Source organism: Lissotriton vulgaris, chromosome 7 (genome assembly GCF_964263255.1).
Source record: "Lissotriton vulgaris chromosome 7, aLisVul1.2, whole genome shotgun sequence".
NCBI lineage: Eukaryota > Metazoa > Chordata > Amphibia > Caudata > Salamandridae > Lissotriton > Lissotriton vulgaris.
Genome location: NC_141695.1, coordinates 206,430,789 through 206,455,141, shown reverse-complemented (window position 1 = coordinate 206,455,141; position 24,353 = coordinate 206,430,789). Strand labels below are relative to the sequence as shown.

At 49.5% G+C, this 24,353-nt stretch overlaps 1 protein-coding gene and 1 pseudogene across 2 annotated transcripts in view; both read right to left on the bottom strand.

Annotated features, from left to right (window-relative positions):
* Positions 1-24,353, bottom strand: part of LOC147701203 (B-cell receptor CD22-like) — a 143,322-nt gene that overhangs the window by 83,979 nt on the left and 34,990 nt on the right. For both annotated transcript variants that reach the window (XM_086929957.1, XM_086929958.1), the window contains exon 3: positions 7,045-7,386. In XM_086929957.1, the coding sequence (XP_086786083.1) occupies positions 7,045-7,386 (342 nt within the window). The remainder of the gene's footprint in view (positions 1-7,044; positions 7,387-24,353) is intronic.
* LOC147701204 (uncharacterized) lies at positions 1,373-3,577 on the bottom strand (annotated as a pseudogene).

Sequence of the window (24,353 nt, the reverse complement as noted above, 5' to 3'; positions counted from 1 at the left end):
GGCTGAAACACATTCAGGGACACACACAAAGCCACGCCCAAGTACTTCACAGGTATTTAAAATACCTTTTACTTGTTAATGAGGCTTTGTTGTTTTTCACCCATCGTGTGAAATAAGCCTCCACCCGACGCCACTAAGGCACAATGACAATCTGTGACCCCCTTCCCAGGACTTCACGACCCCCCTGGGGGTCGCGCCCCACAGATTGAAGACCCCTGCATTAGAGGGTTACATCAATGTGGAAAGAGCTTAACAACCCTACCACGAGTAAGTTAGTGCGGAAGGCTCTCAAAATTCCTACCATTAGTGAGTTGCATCAGCTCATAAGGAGCCCAACATGTTTACCCTTAGTGATTTGCCTTAGTGTGGAAGAAGACCAACATTCCTATCACTAGTGAGTTACATCAAATTAGGAGTCCAAGATGTTTACCATTAGCGAGTTACAACAATGTGGAATTATTAGTGAGTTGCTTAATCATATATGGAGACCCATCAAAATGTGTATCATTAGTGAGTTACAACAGTTTGGTAAGAGCTCACTACCCCTGCCATTAGTGTGTCACAGGAGTGTAAAAGGACCCCAAAGTGTCTGCCATTTTACTGACATCATTGTGGAAGTAGCTCAACATTCCTACCATTATAATTTACTTCAACGTATGAGGAGCCCACTTGTTTAACATAGTGAGCTACATTTGTGTAGAAGGGAGCCCACAGTACTGCTGTTAGTGAGGAACACCTAAATCAAAGAACAAACACTGCTTTCATTAGTGAGTTACAGTGAGATGCGAGAAATTAGATTTTACCAACACTGCTGAGTGTCCCAATGAGAAAGGAGCCCCCCGCTCCCATCCAAATTGGTTGTGGAGTGCATCATTGCTACTCTTAGTGAATTACAACAATGGAAGATAAGTCCAACCTTCCATCATTAGTTAGTTACATCAATGTGGAAGGAGACCAACATTCCTAACACTAGTGAGCTACACCAATTGAAAATGAGCCTTTTACTCCTTCGCTGGGCGTTAGACTCATTTGGAAGGAACCTTACATTCTTATCATTGCTAAGTCACACCATTGGATAAGGAGTCCCTTCCACCTTTATATTCTCTATATAGGGGCGGTTAATGGGTTATTGCTGTGTATAGTGGGTTTCACCAATTTAGAGGCAGCTTCTTATACCACTGTAGAACTGTATCTGTGGGGTAGCCAAAAATGAAGGACCCGTAATTATCTGTACCAAATAATTCACAAAGGAGAACAGTGAAATAAAGAAGAGGTGCTAAACATCCATACAACTCCAAATACTGTATTAAGAGAAAAGGAGGCATCGTTCCCAACACCCACTGACAGACTACAATGGGAGTTGAACACAGTCCTATAACTGCTGCCACATACTGGGCTCACCTGGCTCGGCCATGCTAACTGGATCGACTTGCTTCCGCTCCAGACCTCCTCTCCAGTCTCGATCCAAAGCTCCAAGCAGTCTAGTCCAAGCCTTCGATGAAATGTGGCCCTCTATCCTCATTGGTTCTGACTTTCTTGAAAAAGAGTCTCTCATCCAAGATGGCCTAGGACCTCTGGATGCCTGAGCACTTGTCCATGCTGACCTCCTATCTGCCTCAGCTGCTGTCTGTCCAGACTCTGGACTGCTGAGGGTCTGGGTTGCTGCTCCACCAGGTTCCGGTGGGGAGTGATGTTTGGCCTCCAACGCTCTGGAAGCGGTCCATTTATTGGTGCCATCCAGATGTGAGGGTGTCCTGGTTCTTGCACCCCTTGGCTCCAGCAGGGTTACAAGTATCCTCATAGCTGGTTCTGAGGAGGCTTCACCTCGTGTCTGGTGGTTCTGATAGGTCTGGGTCTCTTTGCTCTCCTGACAGAGTCTCAGCAGGCCTTGCTGTTCCTTGTTCCAGTGCATCTAAACCCAGAGAGCTTCTGGTTGCACGTGATGCACTTGCCACTATCACCATCTGTTCGGATCGGTTCAGAGCTCGAACTCCTTTCTATTCTGATGGGGATTATGTCCTTCCCGGTTCAGGAGGGGTCTCAGTGCCTTGGGTCTGAACTGAAGAAGCATCTTGTTCGTGGAAAGTGTGATAGCCAGCAATTTTGTTACGAGGTGACCTAGCATGTATTAATCGACCTTGAGATCCACCGCTATCTCTGCCAGGTTCTGGTAGCGTCTGGGGTTCTGCCTTAGACAGTTCTGAGGGGATATATGTTTCTGTCTGCCCAGCCTCTGGCCTCCAGGGTTGCGAGGATGTAAAATCTTCAGATCTCCTTGATTCTGAAGAGACCAGCACCTTCACCATCTCTGATCCTGGTGGGATACGAGTTTCCGCACTCGTTGGTTCTGATAGGAGCGGTTCTGATAGCAGTGGAGAAGTGTGGCTCAGGGGTTAGAGGCGGCAGACCCGGAAACTGAGATCGGTCCTGGACCAGGGTTCAATTCCCCGCCTCGGCGGGTCTTGGGCTAAAAAATTCCACGGACTCGATAATTCTCGTTCCGGTGCCTACTCGACTCACGGGTTCACACTCTGCAACTCTGGGCAATAGCTTGCTTAATCTCCACTACGGCCCCTCGCGGCGGGATGCCTGGCTTTCACCTTGTGGATACCCTGCTGGGGTTATCTCACAGGGGAATACCAGGACGGGTTCCCAAGGCAAGCGCCTTGATGCCTTCGGGTGATACGTGCGCTATATAAATCGCAATACATTTACATAGGATGCGATTTTCCGGTACTGCTCTCTTTAGTTCTGATGGGATATGAGCGCTCTTGTAACCTTCTGAATGGATGCTGGCCTGTTCTTTTTGTCTTCCTGATGCTATGTGAGTGTATGTTTCTTGTCTACTTGATTCATATGGAATATACGTGTGTTCTTCTGCCATCTCTGGTTCTGACGAGATGTGAATACGTGCACCGCATCCCCTTGTTTGAGATGGGGTGTGAGTTTGTGCTTCCTGTCTGCCTGGCTCATATAGAATGTTATTTTGTACCTCTCGCCTCCTTGCTTCTGTTGAGACGTGAGGGTGTGCTTTCCTCATCCCTGGTGTAACGTTGGCCTGCATGCTCTCCTGCGTAGATGGGTCCATTATTTGCGAGATGTTGTGACCTGACCCCTGCTCTGGATTCCAATTGGTCACAAATGTTGTCCTCTCTGTTTCCGACGGGGTGTACTGAGTTACCACCCCTCCAGAGTGAGCGTAGTCCCTTCGCCTCACTGCTACAGAGATTGGCCTCTCTGTTTTCCCTCCCTCTCTCGGACTGTGAAGCATCCTCTCTCTGGCTCTCCAGGATGCTCCTGCCGTCTTGCTGTCTGCCCCGGCATTTCCCAGGCTCGGATGTGAAGTTCTAACGAGGCTGCGAGTTGAAGACCCACCCGGACCCGATGCACCTGGGTTTGTGGGAGAATAGGCGGGTTGCGGGATTGGGATAGAGAGGCGCTTCCCGCCATTTGTTCAGCCTTTGGATCGCTGGTTCGGATCTGTCCAAGGAGGGCCCGGTGAAGTAGAACCAGAGGGGGGTAGAAGAAACAGTAGCATCAGCAGGGCAGGGGGCTGCCCCTCAGCACAGAGGAGCATGGTGCGGAGCAGCGGGCTCAGACCTGGGGCATGGCACAAAAACACAATACTTTCACCAAGGGGAGGTAAAACACGAGCAGAGGGAGAGCCCAACCAAGGGCACAGGGGCATCATCGCGAGCAGCCGGGCTTTGAAAGTTCTCCCACGGTCAGGGGCTGACTGTAGTGGGGGCTGCTTGCATCTGCTGACTCCGAGCAGTGGTTGGAGCAGAGGGAAACTGCCAGTGACTGGTTGGCTGATCACACTGATACTAGTACGGAGCCCAAGCTGGGCCTGGCAGGGCAACTTGGGAAGGCTAGCCAGACAGGGCCCTGGGCTATTAATAATGTTTAAATTATGGCCGGTCAGTGATGGACTAGGTCGACCTCGGACGGTCATTTTCAGCGAGGCGTCTGGTCTGCCTGGGTCTGACCTGGTAACAGTAAAGGATCTTCAATCTAGGCTCACGCGCACGCCGCACTTTTAAGGCCGCAAGCATGTTAGCATGACCGGCGCTCCGGCCGCACCAGTATTCAAATCAGCGCATTGCTCACAAGTCACGACACACCACCAGCCTTTGACCCACCCCTGAAACCCACGCAGGCGCGTCGCGCAGACAACTGCGTGCCACGCCCCCACTAACCATTTTAGCCTCAGAGAGTAGAGGCCTGGAGGGGCTGGGCCCACGGCGTGCACCATTAACTCAAGAGGCTCAGACTGAGGCCCGGCCGGGACCCACGCGTGCGCACTGCACAGCAGTTGCGCACCATTACATTAGTCAAAGTCAAAGAGCGAGCCTCTGAGGCCTGGCGGGAGTGTCCGTGCACCTGTGCACCACCATTTAAAGTCAGTGAGGGGGCCCCTGGAGCGCGGCGCTCCCCCACCGCCCTGTCCCCCCCTCGCAACTGTGTTACGCCCCTGCCGTGTGCACCCTTTAATTTAATTAGGTCGGCCTGGCCGGGTGTGCCGTGCGCACTCCGCACCATTAAAATGATGTCTTAATAAATAAAGGGAGGGGGCCCCTGGAGCGTGGGGGCCCCCCCGCAACGCGTGGGCTGTGGGGGCCTGTGTTACGCCCCTGTCAGGCTTCACTGCACTGTCAGAGTTAAAAACCAGCATCTAGTAGTCCAAATAGGGGCAACAAGTGGAGGAACAACTGCAAAAAGGCCTGTTTTCCTAAAAGAAGGAATAAAAGTGTACACACATTTAGAGATCGGTTTAAAAAGAGAATCAATTCCCGATATGATAGGTCTTCCTTGTAGATTGGAAGGATATTTGTACAACTTTGGAAGGTAGAGGACAGGAGTCCTGGGTTAAGGGTTCTTCAGAAATTGGAATTTCATTGATCCTATGTATCCCTTATCATAGCTATCTTGGGGAATTTTGAATAGGTTTTTCATGATTTCAGGTGTGGGATCATGAGGAACTTTGTGGTAGTACTCCTTGTCTCTGACTAAGCTACTCCTTTGTAATCTTTATCCAGGTTTAGGTAAGTGAAATTGTACTCTGTATTTGACTATTCTGTCGGTTAGCTCTTCTTTGCACCTGGCTATCACTGCTTTTAGAGCTTCTCTGTACATGGTAGTCGCTGCCTTTAGTGTTTCTCTGTACCTGCCTTTAGCATTATCATTCCATATGGCTTATGGCTCTGTGCTGTGTTGTGCCACAGACCCTCTTTCACAGCCTTACTAGCAGGTTTCTGACCGATAATACACACATTTCCATGTCAGCCTTTGTCTTCTTCGAAAGCTTGGCACTGGCTGGAGTGGCGCTATGACTCGTGCGTGGCATGCACTAGTAGTTTGCTGGACCGAGGCAAACTCTGCGAGAGCACTGTTGATTCTTCGGGATACATATTCCCCATATCATTGCCAGTTGTAGTGTCCTCCCCAGCCTCGGAGTATGCTAAAGATTTCACCTCACACTGAGCTTGGCCTTGCACATCTTAGTCTTCAGCGTGCAACTGTTGACTGAATATTCTACATCATGAGTTCCATCAAACAATCCGAGGCACTCACTTTGCTGTTCTACGGAGTCTGTCAGCACCAAAAGGGTCCCGTCAACTATAACTGTCAAGACACTACGGGTTTAGGCCTATCAAAGGAGTTAGTTTGGCAGGTCGAATTGGTAGTTTTAAAGTGACTTTCTAGGCTGCACTGGCAGGTTTTCACTTTGTCACTGTAGTGGTGGCAAAATCAGTGCTACATTCAACTAGTAGATTCAACTTACAGGCCCTGCATACACAGAGTACTATATACTATGGACTTTCAGGTAAGATACATGTGGCAATCAGGTATCAGTCAAATGCACAGATAAAATAGGGGTGAGAGAATTGGCTGCTGTACGTCAGCGCCTCAGTATTAATAGTCAGTAAACCAGAACTACACCTAGCAAAAAGTGGGGCAGTAAATAGGGGGCGGGGTGATTCTGTAAAAAGGCCCGCGACCAACTGCCACTACAGCCAGTATTTCCTAGTCCTGAGGATGGACCTTAGTCAGTACCACTGAAAAAAGATGGATGCACTTGAAGTGCTCCTACAGACCACAAAGTTATGTTCTGGATTTCGGTCCATTGTCAAAGGCCCTCAGCACCCATGCCTGATTCTAGTCTGTGCAGAGACATAATTCACACACCCCTTTCAGCCATGCAAGGTATATTTTCACCACAATACATATGTTTTCTCATTCAACACAAACATCCCTAAATCAGTTGCACAGACCCTACACTAATTTGTGATTTCGAAATCGTACAGTTGTGGCTGTAAGTAAAATACATTTCTACATGAGGTCACAAATGCCAACTCCCTGCCTGATGCATAGCACACACCATAACTTGGTTTCTGGATCTTTGTCCTCAAGCTCTCTTTACTAGCAATTCTTTCCGTAGCTGGTTACTTGTGTCATGGCGCCACACCTACTAGAAGCAGCCGCGGGCCGAACAGGTGAGAGTGGTGGGGTGGTGGGGCCGGGTGAGGGAGGATACCAACAGATGATGACCAGGGCAAATTAATTATTTATTTAATTTTCCCTGGTGATCGTTCATCGAAAACCCCCCTCAGCCGGCCCCACCGCCCCCCTACTCTTACCTGCATGGACCGAGTCTGAGCCAAATTCATAAAGCTATATAGAACTTGCATCTGTTGACGGGTGATAAAGCTCCATTTACATCTGCCTGGTATTCATAAAATGATGTGTATGGACAGAGTCGTAGCTATCAATGGTGCAGTAGGCCATGTGGCACCAGGGCCCGAGGCTTTAGGGTCTCAGTAAACCCCAATTAAGGCTTGCTTTCCCCTAACCAAGTAGTGGATGAGGGCCTGTTTTCCTTGCTTGTACCAGGACACACACTATTCTAGGTACGCTACTGTGTACCTGTGTAGATCTAAATTTTTTTGTGAAGCAGTCCCATGATTTGAGCTAAAGATCAAGTACTGCAAAATGTCTGTTTAAACATTCCAGTGTTAATATTGCCAGTTGCAGAACACTTACCTGAGACTTCAGTGAAAACGTCGTTGTAGTTCCCTTCAATTTTTGCGTAATATCTATCGCCATCTTTTTTAGTCACGTGGTTTATCTGTAGGGTGCAGTTGTGATCTTCCAAATCACCCACGAGAAGAGCGCGTCCTTTATACTCGGGTAACACGTTTGTTGGATCCTTGTTGTGAACCACGTTGTACCAGCCAGACATCCACAGGCTCCAGGTGAATGCCAGACGTCTGTCAATGGGACCGGTGAACGTGCAGGGGATCACAACGCAGGACCCCTCGAGGGCCCTGATCTTCCCTGGCACAGAGAAGGACCACTGCAGGAGGACCGGCTGCCAAAGAAGCACTGCAGAAGGAAGAAGAGAGGATGTAGCGCTGGTTAGATCACAATATTACACTACAACACCCGCAGACTGGTGCAATGAAACTGCTCACCGATGGCATCAGATTTCCGTTCAAACAAACATTGGCAAAGCCAATTGGTGTCGCCCATGCAAGATGTATTGGCACAGTCAATGTTTTTTACCCACAGATTGCATGAGCAACAGGCAGGAAAAACAAACCCCCACAGACAGTGTGAGCACACAGTTAGGAGAAAGCATCCACAAATACTGTGCGTTGATAGTGGGAATAAAGCACACACACACACACACACACACACACACACACACACACACACACATGAACTGTGTAAGCCAACGGAGAGGAAAAGCAGCGACTAACATATAGTGTGAACCCACAAAGCTGATGAAGTAGCCACCCATATATATAAATCAAGCTCAGAGACATGCACAACCTCCTCTGTTAAACGTGTCTTCTTGTAATTACAACTTTTTTTTTATGGCGCCTAATTCTTTACTTCTAGGATTTTCAGAGCTAAAAATAACACATGCTCCCCATTATCCAATTTATTCCACTCAGTTTGCCTAGCTCAAGAGGGAAGAATGCTATGTGCTCTCTCCAGGGAACTTGTGACCTTAGGATCACTTTAGTAGCTTGTAGCAAGCTTGAACTCACTGAGCCACCCAAGATGCTTTGAAAGTGTTCTGTCAGTCATGGCGCATGCAGTAGCCACCCAGAGATGAAGAGCCAAGCTCATGGGTCAGCACCTCACCGTAAGGGCTGTTACTCAGGACTGGACTGTCCATAACAGGAATCGGGCGTTTCCTTCCCACGTATTAGGCTTAGGTCAGGTACACCGGGGTAGGCGTATTTAGAAGCACCAGTTGAGTTGAGGAGGTTGAAGGGTAGGGGCGGTTTTCCAGAGGTCGAGGTCGGTTTTGCTGCAGTACTGAAATATTGGTCCACATTAACAAAAGCAGCAAGGAAGCATTTCCTGCATCCCGGGGTCAGGAAATGCTTACCCAGGGGCTGGTCCAAGAAAATTCCCAGGGCCGCTTTGGATTCCCAGCCCGGCCCTGCTAGTGCAGTGCAGAAACACTGCACACAAACGTGGTCCCCGGCTCCAGCAATTACCAGAGCAGTAACCTCGCCTCCGCATTGTGACATAACGTATACAAACTTTTACACGCATTAAAATCTGAAAGAGAGCTGACAGCCCCCAGCCCTGGAAATTAACTTACAAGAGACCTATTCCCCCTTAACTGAAGTGGTCACAATAAACTTTGGGGTATGATTACAAGCCGTTATCGCCAGCACAACATCACGTTTAGTGACATTTGGTTGGCGATAGGGGCTTCGCCTTATTTACAAGGCAGGGTGAGCCACTTAATGTGCTTAACACTGCCTTTTAAATAAGAACCCCTTTCACACTACACTTAGTGTGAAGGGGAAGAAAATAGGTGTTGCAGTGGGCATTCCACTGCAACACCCATTGATGTTGGCGCTGCCCCCTATTTACAAGGAAGGCGTAAATTGGAGGCAGCACCAAAATTAAGACCAGGGGAAACCTGGTATTAAACAGGCGAAAGGAGCAGAAATGCTTTATTTCTCCTCGTTTTTGCTGTTTCCAAGGCAGCACACATAGAAACAGCAAGTTACCTACAATTGTTTATGTCCAGGAAGGCGACCCTTCCTGCACATAAACAATCAAAAACAAACATGATGTTTTGCAACTTCTATGTGTGCTGCATTAAGCAGCACACAGAGAAGTTTCAAAACACCAATAATTATTGCTTATGTGCAGGAAGGGGAACCCTCCTTCACATCAGGCGCACAACGCCCATCGGACTGAAAGGGCTTCAGCACCCCCCCCCCCCCCTCGTGTGTGGCAGCTCGGGATGAGACAGCTTCCCGGGCACACACAGCCACACCCGAGCACTTCTCAGGTCTTTTAAAGACCATTTTTTCATATTAATGAGGCTTTGTTATTGTTTCACCCCTTCTAAGAGCCCCTTCAGCGCCACTCTGCCTATTGCTTAAAGTTTCAGCCCCCTCGAAATTTTGTCTTAGCTCCCCCAAAATTTGGCTCTAGTTGCGCCTCTGCTTCACATGAACAATCATTTCCCTCAATGCATTGATCTGTTCTTCCTACAGAGATTGGGCAGGGACTGCAAAGGACATGGTTGAAATGGACCCTGTGCTGCGACATGGAATGCAGGGAGAACCGCAGAGCAAACTGCCATTAAGGCAAAGGTAAGGGTCGGAGCTGAACAGAGGATTACAGAAATGTAATTCGCAAAAAAAGAGAACATGGTTGAGAGAGCATAATTCAGAATATTACTCGTGCAGATACAATTGATAGGCCGTGTGAAGGTGTGCAAGGCCTCCAGCAGGCGAGGCCCTTCACGGCAGAAACCTCACTGTAAATAATGCACCGGACCCCTGGCTGATAGTGCATAGGGGAGCCTCTGTATACAGCCTGGGAGACCTTCCAGGGACGCTGCCACTTACTTTCCTGTTTCCCAAAACGACTGGCCGCACCCGCTTCGCGGGTGCCGCTGCGCGGTCAGAGACACCGCCTGGACAAAGTGCCCTGGGTCTTGGAGTGTGCGTGGGACGAGAGGAACTTTTACCAGCACGGGAGAGTAGCGCTGCAGGGACTCGCTTCCCCAGGAGTCCCTGCCTGACCTTTGACAGCAGGTCAGCGCCCCCTGTTAGCCCCGCCCCCCGGACGCCGTGATCTCAATATAATAAAGACAGGCACTCGCTGCGCGAGAGCGCGCGGGAGCGCCGGGCTAAGCCCGGGCAAAGGGCGGGCCCTCTGTGGCCCTCAGAGGCCAGAGGAGGACGGGACGGGCCACCCCCCTTGGCCCTTAAGGAGGAGGTAAAGCCATTGATTGTCTATTCCATCTGACTTCTACTTTCACCTAGAAACTGTTACATCCCTCTGGTTTGAACTTATGCCTAAGACATAAGACGGGCACGCAATCGACATTTCGGCAATAACGAACGTATAGTCCAGTTGTTACAGCTCAGCTCATATAGACCCTTACTAGCATGGAACCCCCCTCAAAAACACCCAATACAGCGTCTAATCTCGCCTGGCTAGACGAATTAAATAGTATGTGCAACATTAGGTATACCCTTGTTACATCACCCCATTTGGCATCAAACATCAGTCCGCAAGCCTGCAGCGTTAGCATACAGGGGTGTCTACCTACACCCATAAAAGCTAATGCCCAAAGTATAACACCTGTTAAGGCTAAATCTGCTAAAAGGAAACATCACGGGATTGGGGAAAGTGGGCCACAAACCAAAATATCAAAATTACAGAATGCGTCCCCAGGTATAAATCTGCCTGTTATTTCAGCTGTGTTAACTCCAGAGGTGGGTAAAAAACTAGATGATTCAGCATCCTCTTCCCAATTGGCTTTATTGGCCATGATCGAACAACTGATCCAAACTATTATCCATCCACTGATCGAAAAAATTAACACCCTGGGGGATAGACTGACGGGGATTGAGGAGACCGTTAAACTCAACCTGGCACAATCTTCTTACACTGTAACATCTAATTGTCCACCCCATGCTGGTCTTCTTAATCCGCCCAACCAAACTATCCAAAATATAGCTCCCCCAACACAAGTAACAGCCCCTACTACTGTGTGTCCACTTGTTCCTAAGGCACCACCCACACGTGTTATGGAATGCAATGTCAAGTCCAGATTAAAATGTACTAAGACTCCTCGCATTAATCTTCCCCCAGAGGCTGCTCCATTTGTGTCCATCCTCTCGGGGGTCCCTCCACTGAAACATGGAAAACCTGAGAGAACCACCGACCTGCTAAACAAAGTCAAGTTTTGGCTATCGAAAAATAGACCCTTACCCCATAACCTTGATGGCAGGATAGTCAGTGTGAGGAGAGTGGGTTGGTTGGGTCCCCTTCGAAAAGATATCAGCGGTGATTTGGTCCTAATTAGATTTAGGTGCAGACAAGTTGTTCCCTTCCTCCAGTCTTGGCAGCCTCAAGAAGGTGATGGTCCCATAACAACTTGGGACCTACATGATTTTTATCCAAGTGAATCATATACCCCCTCTCGGAAACAAACTGTTGATAACAACACCGAGCTGGGTCATAGATTTTGCCCACCAAATGAGTACAGTAGAGTTCCCTTTAATCAATATGTTTTACCGCAAAGCAGTTTTAACTATAGCAACTTTTCCCAATTCAACCCTTTCACGTTAGATCAGAACTGTCATTATTAGGCTGATGCATATTATGTAACCCATTTAGAAAATTATAATTTTAGGGTTAGCAAATCCTGCTTAATATATAGATAATATGTTGCTTTTTAAAATGTATGTTGCTTGTACCAGGGCCTTCGTAAAAATGCTGTTTTCTCTTTTATTATAACTTTGTATAACATTTGTTATTTACGAAAAGTTTGGTTCCCTTGATTTCTTTTGTAAAATCGTAACATTTTTTATCCTATTTTAATCAATCTTAATGCATTGATTATATGTATTGTTGTATATTTTTATTTTTATTATGAATGCTTGTATGATATTCTTCGAAATATCGAAAAAAGCTTATTTGACTGACTGATAGTGCAGGCAGAAGACCACGTGCAGTCTGAGCCCCTTTTGTTCCAGCCTATGGCCGCGCCGGCTATAAGATGTGTGGTGTACATCTCCAGTTCAGTCGGCTGCCCCTGGAGTGTCCGGTGACTCACTACATCCCTCCCCCACTTGGTTCTGAACTTTACCTGGGGCTGGTCGTCTCGGGTGCCACATGGCAAAATTTGTTTGCCCAACGTAAGCAATTAAAAAAAAGTGTGAAGAAGAAACCGAGACTTTGCCTGTGGGTGCCCTCTGAGGACCTCGACCTGATTTGTGGTTCCTCCAGTGGAATTCTACTCTGTATTCCGTTCCCCAGCCACAGTGATGTCGGTAGTTTAGGGTGTGTGTTCTTTCGCAGGTGTGAAGTTCTGTAAGGGTCAATAGCCCTTGCCTTCCACCCTAGGTCGTCAGAGGTCAGAGTTATTCTAATGGCGTCTTTATAGATCGTTTGGTTCTCCCTATGGATCCGATTATCTTTAAATAATTTGTTTTTTTTTAATACTCCTCCAAATGGTCAGAAGCACCTTCTCAATCCAGTGTGGTTCACCGCTCAAAACGAAGTCTAGAAGTTGTCAATACATGGATAGGTGGGCAGCGTGTCAGAGACCAGGATATGGCATGAGGGCAACCCAAAGGAGTAAAATTGATACTTGTATAGCGCACTACTCACCCGCAAGGGTCTCAATGCGCTCGTACGAATACCGCTGTGGAACCCGTCTTGGCTTTCCCTGTGAGGTGTCCACTCCTGGGCGCCCCCAGGGTGAAGGCCAGGCATCCTTAGCGTTGTGGGGGGCCGTTGTGGAGATTAAGCAAGCTATTGCCCAGAGTTGCAGAGTGGGACTCTATGATTGGAATAGGCACCGAGGCGAGAATTATCAGGTCCGTGGAATTTTGAGCCCAAGACCCGCCGAGGCGGGGAATTGAACCCTGGTCCCAAGCTAGACCTCTGCATCAGGGTCTGCCGCTCTAACCATTGAGCCACACTTCTCCACCTGGGTCTGATTAAAGTACTGGTGGTTGAGCAAAGGTTGAGCATAAACCACAGATAGTGTGGCTTGAGGAGTGGATACTTGAGCCACTGAGAGCAGATCAAAGGTGGGACCCCTTGGAACTGAAGGTAGTGCTGAGGAGGGGCCTCTTGGAGCTACAGTAGCAGATCCTAAGAATGGCACTTTGAGTCACTGGTAGGAGACTGTGGAGGGCCCCTTTCAGCTGTTGTGGGCAGACCCTACAAGGAGCCCCATGGGCTCTGTTAAAAAGCTGCTGCCAAGGCTTTGGTTGTGGCGAGCCCATTGACTCGGATGATGGGCAAGGGGGCTTTGTAATGATGGTATTAGTGCAGGCATGGCAGAACTGGATGGAGGCCATTGGCCTTGAAGAGGCCTTGGATTTGGAATATCTGGATAGGGGGCTGGAGACAAGGAGCAGGGGCAACTCAAGGCACATCGGGGTGGAGGCTGAGCTTCCAGCCATACTGGTGAGTGTTAGGAGAAGGCCTCTGGTTGTAGGTTTGGGAGGAGGTCCCCTGATACTGAGCAGTGGCAGGACTGAGGAAAGTTGATACAGATGTGCCATTGTTGGAATGTGTGCTCTGAGGGACATTGGTAACCTGGTTGGAGTGGCCTTATTGACATTATAGAGGCAGGGTAACTGGATCTCTGCCTAAATGTGTCAGGTACATTGTCCAGCAGAGGGTGTCTAGAGGGTTGCTGGGGGAGGGGTGGTGTGGATGAGGTGTCGTGGGATGTTTATGCGGGCTGGCAAGTCTATTTATTCAATTTCGTTTGCCTTTAGTGACCAATCTGTCAAGCACTGATTGCACGGACGTCATCTCCTAAATGATTTTTGAAAGGCTCGTGATGCAGCACAGTTCCCATGGTTACAGGACCCTGTCCATTCCACTGAGTCATAAATGCTGAGTGACTCGGAGCACTGCATCTCGTTTCCAAAAATGTCTAATTAGTAGTTACGGTTCTCTTCTCCATCCTTCTACTATTCTTTCATCTCATTATATTGGATTCTGCTCAGAGTCGGCGAAAGGAATTACCCCCAAAGGTTGTTTTGGGTCCTTTTTGTTAGGAATATTGTGAGAAGTTGGCCTGGTATATAATGCTCACTAATTCTAGTGATCACTTTGTACCATGCCAAGCAACCCTTATGATGATGGTTGTAATTCAACCTTGTAGACCAGTTATCCTAGTGGTAACGTGGACAAAGCAGTCTTAGGCTAAACTCTGAAAGGCATGTGAAGCCAGCTGTTATACCATACACAACCCCCTTGAATACCAAATGAAAGGGACACCACACAGATATATATTGAAAATATATATTGATTTATTAACTATTAAAATCCCCTGGACTCTTTATGAGCACAGAAGCACAAGCGTTAAATCACAAGACAGTTTAAAATACACAAAAGTTGCACAATATGGATGAGCCCTAGGGGCCACCTAAACCATATACTAAGAAAGTGGTATAAGAGATACCAGGAGGAAAGTGAAGAGGCCTAGGGCCTTGGGAATCGCTGGAGCTATTCGAGACTAGCTGTGACTAAGTCGGGAGAGGCCCACGGGACTCGGGTGCAGTGTTCAAAGTGCACGCACTTTCCAATGCAAAGTCTATGGTGCTTAAAAAGTACAAAGTTAGTTTAAGGGCACTTCCACTGAACCTAGAGGAACAAAACTTAAGACACAGACCCTAGAGGTGTGTACCAGTGTAGGGACACCGGCTTTGCAATGTTACCTCACCCACAGGAAGTGGGTGCACAGGGTCGAAGTGGCGTCGGTTTTGACACGCAGGTTCTTGGCGCTTGAAGCTGAAGATGCTGCAGGCGATGTGAAGGAGAAGTGTCCGGTGGATCCAAGGGTGGATCTGAAGTGGTGAAGACCTGAAAGCAGAGGGGACAATGTTCAAAGTCACTGACCAGTGACCACCGTGGAACCAGATTGGAACCAGGCAAAGTCGGGTGCAAACAGGTGATGAGGTGTTGCTTCTCTCTGCAGCCACGTGGACACGAAAAGGTCAAGGACGTCCAGGAGTCGATCACGAGCTGTCCCTCGAAGGCTCTAGCTGATGGCGGTGTCGGCAACTCGATTGAAGCAAACAAGCCTTGGCTAATGCAAGCCACGGGGAAAGTGAAAAAGGCTTATTACTCGGACCAGCAAGGTCAGAGCGGGTACTCCTTTCTACAGGAGCGAGGGCAGGTCTGGAGCAACCAGACCCACAGTGTAAATTGTAGGTTTTGTCGCCAAGATGGCCGCTGACCACGTGACAAGCGGCCGGGATGGCGAGTCGAGTGGCAAGAAGCAAAAGGGCCCCACGCAGATCGTGGAGATGCTGGAGGGCTGATCTTTGGTGCAAATGCTGCTCGGTTGTTGGGCTTCTTAAACCCCAAAGCACAGAGTCGAGGGTGCCTCGGGTACTGCGCAGTCAGCGTCTCGGGGGTCTTTCAAGATGGCCGCTCCCACGTCTCTCGGTGCCTCCACGGGTCCCTTCTTTGCAGGGACTGTGGATCGGGCTGGGAGAAGTCTGGGAAGCTGTGTCTTGTCAGGCTCTGCACTCGGGCTCCGGCGGGAGGCTGCGGCAAAGCAGACGTCGAGGTGCTGGGTGATGCCTGTGTTCACAGGGTGGCCCCTCCTAGGCCACAAGGGAGATTCTCTTCAGTCTTCTGTGCAGCAGAATGTCTAAGTCCAGTCTTCTTCTTGTTTAAAGTTGATTTCAGGATGATCTGCTGTGCAATGGCACTGCTCCCCCTCTTATTCCCAAACTGGGGGTGGATCACCTACTAGGTCCCTCCCCTATGGGTGGGACCAGGAAGGGGGGTGGTTACACCCCCTCTCCTTTGTCCAGCTCCTCGCCAGGACTGGGGCTGGAAAGCCCCAGAACCGGTTTGGGCTGGCTTATGCACAGGGACACCTTGTGTGCCCCAGGCATGTCTCAATCTATTCAGCCCTGTCCTACCCAATACACAAAACCCTGTCTGGGGTGGTGCTCGCACCTCCCCAGGCAGGAAACCCTTTGTCCAGGCCCTCCTCGCTGGAAGGACTCCCAGCAGCAGGAGGTCAGACATGTGTCTGTGGTGGCAGCATCCATTTTGTGATGCTGAGGCTCTGTTTAACTTTAACCAGGGTTAAGGCTACACACATGTCGTGTCCCTCTAGAAGGGTGGAATGCTATCCCCATCGCCAGAACTGGCGAGGGGATAGTATTCCAATTCGTATGACACCTTACTCGACATGTTTTGATAAAGCCAAACCAAAGATAGCATATAACCGCGAGGATTATAATGCACTTAAGAGTATATGGTATGGCAATATCCCAGAACAGCTTAGGGATTGGTTCCCGACAGCTGCAGACAGGCTCAGCTCATGCTACAGCACCATCTCACATGTAACCATGCACTCTGCCCCCAGGATTGCAGGGGCCTTCCATAGGAATGGCTTACAGGTTAACATGTGTCCAGTTTAAGGTTAGATATAGGGATACTATATCTAAGTAAGAGGTGATTACACCAACTTACCCCAGCTGAGTGATCAGCCAGTTGTGTCAAATATGGAGGCCAGGCCAGGGGTGGCACAATACATGCTGCAGCCCCTGGTAGGCCTTGGCTACACCTATGCCCTGGGTACCTATGGTACACTGTTACAGGGGCCTATAAGGTGAACCAATTCCAATTGTGTTATGCACCTAAGGTACATGGAGTCCATTTTAAGGAGAGAGCAATCAGCCTGGGGCCCTGAATAGCAGGATCCCAGGCCAACTAAGTCAAAAACCAGCTAAACACCAGGCAAAAAGTTTGGGGGTAACCATAGTCAGATATCCACCTTCCTACATAACCCCCCCCCAAACGAAAGGAGATAAGGCTATCCTTGACCAGGTAAGCCTATATTGCCTAAGTGGCCATATAAGGAAGTACCAACTCTGGCTTGGTAACCCCCTGTCTCATGGTCCACTAAGCAATCCCTCACCCTAAGGGTATCTGAGGGTCTCCACCATAGTGAATCTCTACCTGTGGTGTGTCTTTGCAAAGTCAAAGGCTGGTGTTGAGATGGAGTACTGAAGTGAGTTTCCTCTGTAGGGCTCAGCTTCCTCCAATCACTCTCCACCATGTGTGCCTTTCTTTCTCTGACTGAGTTGCACTGTGCTCTCAGGGTCAACCTCTGGCTACCTAAAGCTGGAGGCTGAGTCCCTCTGTTTGGCTTACTGGAGGGACAGTTCAGGTTTGGGCCCTTAGGGTCCCAGGTTTGGCTGTGCCCAACAATATCCATCTGGGGGAGGTCCCTAACTACTTTTAAGGGGGATCCCTCAGGAGTTTTTAAAGTTTTCACCTCACTAGGGCTACTAGTTTCGGTGCCCCTAATCTGCTGATGGGGGTGCTTTATTTGACAGGGGGCCCTTTGGGTCTCACTGTCCTTCTTGTCCTCTGCAGCCCTGGGCTGAGTAAGGCAAGGTAGAGAGGGGCAGGTTACCTGCTCCAGACTGGCTCCCACCTGAGAAGGGTCCACTGCCATCAGAGGCTCTGTTAGGCCAGGCCTAACAACCTCTGGGACAGTTCCTTCATCAGGGGTAAGATCAGTTCCCTGAGGAGGCTGATCCTTTCTTAAAGTCTGGTGGGAGGGAGATTTCTCTTCCTCCTCAATGCTCTCTGTTTGGGTGTAGTGATCCATCATTTCAGGCTTCACTACCCATGTACAGGTTGAGTTTGGGCTGTGGCCATCACAGCCCCACCAACCTTTTCAGGAGGAGACTCAGTTTGGGTATGGGCTGTTACTAGTACAGCCCTGCTACTCTTTGCAGGAGGGAGGTTATCTAAAGATGGGGCTGAGGTTTGCTCAGCCCAGGGCTGCAGAGGACAAGAAGGACAGTGAGACCCAAAGGGCCCCCTGTCAAATAAAGCACCCCCATCAGCAGATTAGGGGCACCGAAACTAGTAGCCCTAGTGAGGTGAAAACTTTAAAAACTCCTGAGGGATCCCCCTTAAAAGTAGTTAGGGACCTCCCCCAGATGGATATTGTTGGGCACAGCCAAACCTGGGACCCTAAGGGCCCAAACCTGAACTGTCCCTCCAGTAAGCCAAACAGAGGGACTCAGCCTCCAGCTTTAGGTAGCCAGAGGTTGACCCTGAGAGCACAGTGCAACTCAGTCAGAGAAAGAAAGGCACACATGGTGGAGAGTGATTGGAGGAAGCTGAGCCCTACAGAGGAAACTCACTTCAGTACTCCATCTCAACACCAGCCTTTGACTTTGCAAAGACACACCACAGGTAGAGATTCACTATGGTGGAGACCCTCAGATACCCTTAGGGTGAGGGATTGCTTAGTGGACCATGAGACAGGGGGTTACCAAGCCAGAGTTGGTACTTCCTTATATGGCCACTTAGGCAATATAGGCTTACCTGGTCAAGGATAGCCTTATCTCCTTTCGTTTGGGGGGGGGTTATGTAGGAAGGTGGATATCTGACTATGGTTACCCCCAAACTTTTTCTTCCTCTACATCTACTTGAGGAGCTCCAGTGGTGGAGGCTTCCTCATCTTCTAGGATGATAGGGGCAGGGGTGTCTACAGTGTCATCCTCTGAAGGATGGCCTCCTTCAGCATTCCCTGTGGGGTTTGCTTTAGAGGTCTTTAGAGCTTCAGACTGATCCAAAAGCTCTCTTAGGTGGTCTGCAGTAGGGGAAGGCCCTGTCTTCAGACCCCTTAAGACACAAAGCTGTCTTAGTTCCTTAAAAGGAAAAATAGCAAACTGGGATGGTGCCCTTGGAGGGTCACTCTCAACAGGAGTAAGTCCACTGGACCCCTCTGTTCCAGACATTGCTCTAGTGTGGGTGGATGTGTTGCAATCTACCTACACTGGTGTTTACCTACTAAACCTATCTAGTAGTTGTAGCTAGGGTGTGCTACTCCCTTTGCTCTACAACAACTAAGTTCAGTAGAACTTAAGTATACTAGTCTTGTTTTATATGTACCTAGCAGGTACCTGTATGATCTTTCAAATGATAATCTCAAAGATTGTAATGGTAAAACAACAGCAAGCTCAGATCCCAATCCGCTGCTCACCAATGTGAGAAGTTGGCCTGGTATATAATGCTCACTAATTCTAGTGATCACTTTGTACCATGCCAAGCAACCCTTATGATGATGGTTGTAATTCAACCTTGTAGACCAGTTATCCTAGTGGTAACGTGGACAAAGCAGTCTTAGGCTAAACTCTGAAAGGCATGTGAAGCCAGCTGTTATACCATACACAACCCCCTTGAATACCAAATGAAAGGGACACCACACAGATATATATTGAAAATATATATTGATTTATTAACTATTAAAATCCCCTGGACTCTTTATGAGCACAGAAGCACAAGCGTTAAATCACAAGACAGTTTAAAATACACAAAAGTTGCACAATATGGATGAGCCCTAGGGGCCACCTAAACCATATACTAAGAAAGTGGTATAAGAGATACCAGGAGGAAAGTGAAGAGGCCTAGGGCCTTGGGAATCGCTGGAGCTATTCGAGACTAGCTGTGACTAAGTCGGGAGAGGCCCACGGGACTCGGGTGCAGTGTTCAAAGTGCACGCACTTTCCAATGCAAAGTCTATGGTGCTTAAAAAGTACAAAGTTAGTTTAAGGGCACTTCCACTGAACCTAGAGGAACAAAACTTAAGACACAGACCCTAGAGGTGTGTACCAGTGTAGGGACACCGGCTTTGCAATGTTACCTCACCCACAGGAAGTGGGTGCACAGGGTCGAAGTGGCGTCGGTTTTGACACGCAGGTTCTTGGCGCTTGAAGCTGAAGATGCTGCAGGCGATGTGAAGGAGAAGTGTCCGGTGGATCCAAGGGTGGATCTGAAGTGGTGAAGACCTGAAAGCAGAGGGGACAATGTTCAAAGTCACTGACCAGTGACCACCGTGGAACCAGATTGGAACCAGGCAAAGTCGGGTGCAAACAGGTGATGAGGTGTTGCTTCTCTCTGCAGCCACGTGGACACGAAAAGGTCAAGGACGTCCAGGAGTCGATCACGAGCTGTCCCTCGAAGGCTCTAGCTGATGGCGGTGTCGGCAACTCGATTGAAGCAAACAAGCCTTGGCTAATGCAAGCCACGGGGAAAGTGAAAAAGGCTTATTACTCGGACCAGCAAGGTCAGAGCGGGTACTCCTTTCTACAGGAGCGAGGGCAGGTCTGGAGCAACCAGACCCACAGTGTAAATTGTAGGTTTTGTCGCCAAGATGGCCGCTGACCACGTGACAAGCGGCCGGGATGGCGAGTCGAGTGGCAAGAAGCAAAAGGGCCCCACGCAGATCGTGGAGATGCTGGAGGGCTGATCTTTGGTGCAAATGCTGCTCGGTTGTTGGGCTTCTTAAACCCCAAAGCACAGAGTCGAGGGTGCCTCGGGTACTGCGCAGTCAGCGTCTCGGGGGTCTTTCAAGATGGCCGCTCCCACGTCTCTCGGTGCCTCCACGGGTCCCTTCTTTGCAGGGACTGTGGATCGGGCTGGGAGAAGTCTGGGAAGCTGTGTCTTGTCAGGCTCTGCACTCGGGCTCCGGCGGGAGGCTGCGGCAAAGCAGACGTCGAGGTGCTGGGTGATGCCTGTGTTCACAGGGTGGCCCCTCCTAGGCCACAAGGGAGATTCTCTTCAGTCTTCTGTGCAGCAGAATGTCTAAGTCCAGTCTTCTTCTTGTTTAAAGTTGATTTCAGGATGATCTGCTGTGCAATGGCACTGCTCCCCCTCTTATTCCCAAACTGGGGGTGGATCACCTACTAGGTCCCTCCCCTATGGGTGGGACCAGGAAGGGGGGTGGTTACACCCCCTCTCCTTTGTCCAGCTCCTCGCCAGGACTGGGGCTGGAAAGCCCCAGAACCGGTTTGGGCTGGCTTATGCACAGGGACACCTTGTGTGCCCCAGGCATGTCTCAATCTATTCAGCCCTGTCCTACCCAATACACAAAACCCTGTCTGGGGTGGTGCTCGCACCTCCCCAGGCAGGAAACCCTTTGTCCAGGCCCTCCTCGCTGGAAGGACTCCCAGCAGCAGGAGGTCAGACATGTGTCTGTGGTGGCAGCATCCATTTTGTGATGCTGAGGCTCTGTTTAACTTTAACCAGGGTTAAGGCTACACACATGTCGTGTCCCTCTAGAAGGGTGGAATGCTATCCCCATCGCCAGAACTGGCGAGGGGATAGTATTCCAATTCGTATGACACCTTACTCGACATGTTTTGATAAAGCCAAACCAAAGATAGCATATAACCGCGAGGATTATAATGCACTTAAGAGTATATGGTATGGCAATATCCCAGAACAGCTTAGGGATTGGTTCCCGACAGCTGCAGACAGGCTCAGCTCATGCTACAGCACCATCTCACATGTAACCATGCACTCTGCCCCCAGGATTGCAGGGGCCTTCCATAGGAATGGCTTACAGGTTAACATGTGTCCAGTTTAAGGTTAGATATAGGGATACTATATCTAAGTAAGAGGTGATTACACCAACTTACCCCAGCTGAGTGATCAGCCAGTTGTGTCAAATATGGAGGCCAGGCCAGGGGTGGCACAATACATGCTGCAGCCCCTGGTAGGCCTTGGCTACACCTATGCCCTGGGTACCTATGGTACACTGTTACAGGGGCCTATAAGGTGAACCAATTCCAATTGTGTTATGCACCTAAGGTACATGGAGTCCATTTTAAGGAGAGAGCAATCAGCCTGGGGCCCTGAATAGCAGGATCCCAGGCCAACTAAGTCAAAAACCAGCTAAACACCAGGCAAAAAGTTTGGGGGTAACCATAGTCAGATATCCACCTTCCTACAAATATTTAATTGACTTAGTCGCACTCTGTTATTTCCTGCTCTTCTACTTTGGCAAACACGGTCAGTGGAGAGAGGGGATGTTTAGTTTGACACCTTAGTAAATATTGTCTGAAAAGTCCCTTCGGCATCCTATATTCTTATGGGTGTGCTTCTCTGCTACAATGTATCAAATGTTCCTTTTTGTAAAGGGAATTTTTTTTTCTCGGGCGGAGCTTGCTAGCTGCAAGATGGCCGCTTGAGCTCTCGGCTCCGTGAAACCTCCACACGATCCGATTAATATCCTGTGTCAGCGGCGTTTGGCTGGCCTGCATTTCTGCTGACTGGGTCAAGTCAAGTCAAGTCAAAAATTTGTATAGCGCGCTACATACCCAGAGGGTCTCAAGGCGCTTGAAGAAGGGTGGGAAATTATTTGTCAAATATCCACGTTTTAAGTTGTTTTCTAAATGCTAGGTGGTTCTGAGTGAGGCGAAGGTGAGTGGGAAGTGAGTTCCAGGTTTTTGCTGCCAGGTAGGAGAAGGATCTCCCTCCCATGGTGGTTTTGTTGATGCGAGGTACAGTGGCAAGGGCTTGGCTGGAGGATCGTAGCTGGCGGGAGGGGGTGTAGAAGGACAGTTGTGTGTTGAGGCATTCGGGTCCGATTCCGTAGAGTGCCTTGTGTGCGTGGGTCAGGAGCCGGAAAGTAATCCTCTTATTGATAGGGAGCCAGTGGAGGTTTTTCAGGTGACCAGAGATGTGTTCTTTACGCAGGATGTTTAGTATGAGCCTGGCTGAAGCGTTCTGGATGCGTTGGAGTTTTTTCTGGAGTTTTGCGGTGGTACCGGCGTAAAGGGTGTTTCCGTAGTCCAGTCGGCTCGTGATCAGAGCGTGGGTGAGCGTTTTTCTATTTTCGGTGGGGATCCAACGAAATGTTTTTTTGAGCATGCGAAGAATGTTGAAGCAAGATGAAGAGACGGCGTTGACTTGTCTGTTCATCGAGAGGGAGGAATCCAGGATGATGCCTAGGTTCCGTGCGTGGTCTGTCGGGATGGGTGCTTTTCCAAGGGCCTCAGGCCACCAAGAGTCATCCCAGGCGGAGGGGGAGGTGCCTAGGATGAGGACTTCTGTTTTGTCTGAGTTCAGTTTCAGACGGCTGTGTTTCATCCAGTCGGCTACTTCTTTCATTCCTTCATGCAGGTTGGTTTTGGCAGTGTTAGGGTCTCTGGTGAGAGATAGGATCAGTTGAGTGTCGTCGGCGTAGGAGATGATGTTGAGGTTGTGTTGGCGTGCGATGGCCGCGAGGGGGCTCATGTATACGTTGAAGAGGGTGGGGCTAAGTGAGGATCCTTGTGATGACTTTCGTGGCCTCTGATTTGAATGGTGGGAGGCGGACTCTCTGGGTTCTTCCGGCAAGGAACGAGGTGATCCAGTCCAGTGCTTTTCCTTGGATTCCGATGTTTCTGAGGCGTTGTAGTAGGGTGCTGTGACAGACTGTGTCGAAGGCTGCGGAGAGGTCGAGGAGGATGAGGGCGACTGTGTCTCCATTGTCCAGTAGAGTTCGAATGTCGTCTGTTGCTGCGATGAGGGCGGTTTCAGTGCTGTGCTTGGCTCGGAAGCCGGATTGTGAGGAGTCGAGGGATTTGTTGGTTTCGAGGAATGCGGCGAGCTGGTTGTTGACCGCTTTTTCGATGACTTTGGCCGGGAATGGAAGGAGCGAGATGGGCCGGTAGTTTTTGAGTTCGGTGGGGTCAGCTGTGGGTTTCTTCAGGAGGGCGCTGAGTTCGGCATGTTTCCAGCTTTCCGGGAAGGTTGCGGAGTTGAGGGAGCAGTTGATGACGTCTTGGAGGTGAGGTGCTATGATGGAGTCTGCTTTGTTGAAGATGTGGTGAGGGCATGGGTCTGTGGGGGATCCTGAGTGGATAGAGTTCATCAGACGGATGGTGTCCTCAGTGGAGATTGGCTTCCAGTCATTGAGGATGTTCAGGGGGGGTGGGGGTCCTGCAGGGGGTTGGGTGGGTTGGTCTTCGGGTCGGTTGTCGAAGCTGTTGTGGATGTCTGCAATTTTGTTGTGGAAGAATGAGGCTAGGGAGTCGCAGAGGGCTTGAGAGGGGGTGATGTCGTTGGAGTTGGCTGAGGGGTTGGTAAATTCCTTGACGATGTTGAATAATTCCTTGCTGTTGTGGCCGTTGTTATCTAGTCGGTCCTTGAAGGCGGCTTTCTTGGCATTCCGGATCAGTTGGTGGTGTGTGCGGGTGGCGTTTTTGAAGGCGTCCTTGGAGCTGGTGGATGGGTCTTTTTTCCAGGCCTTCTCGAGGCAGCGACAGAGTTTCTTGGATTTCTTAAGATCATCGTTGAACCAGGAGGCCTTCTGGCTGCCTAGTGTGATTTGTCGTTTTTTCAGTGGTGCTAGGATGTCGGCGCTGTTGGATAACCATTGGGTGAGGTTGGTGGCTGCTTGGTCGGGGTTTGAGGAGTGGGCTGGGGGGTTTAGGAGAAGCGATGAGGAGATCTGGTCGATGGTGATTTTGTTCCAGTTTCTTTGCAGAGTAGGTTGGGGGTGGTTGTTGGAT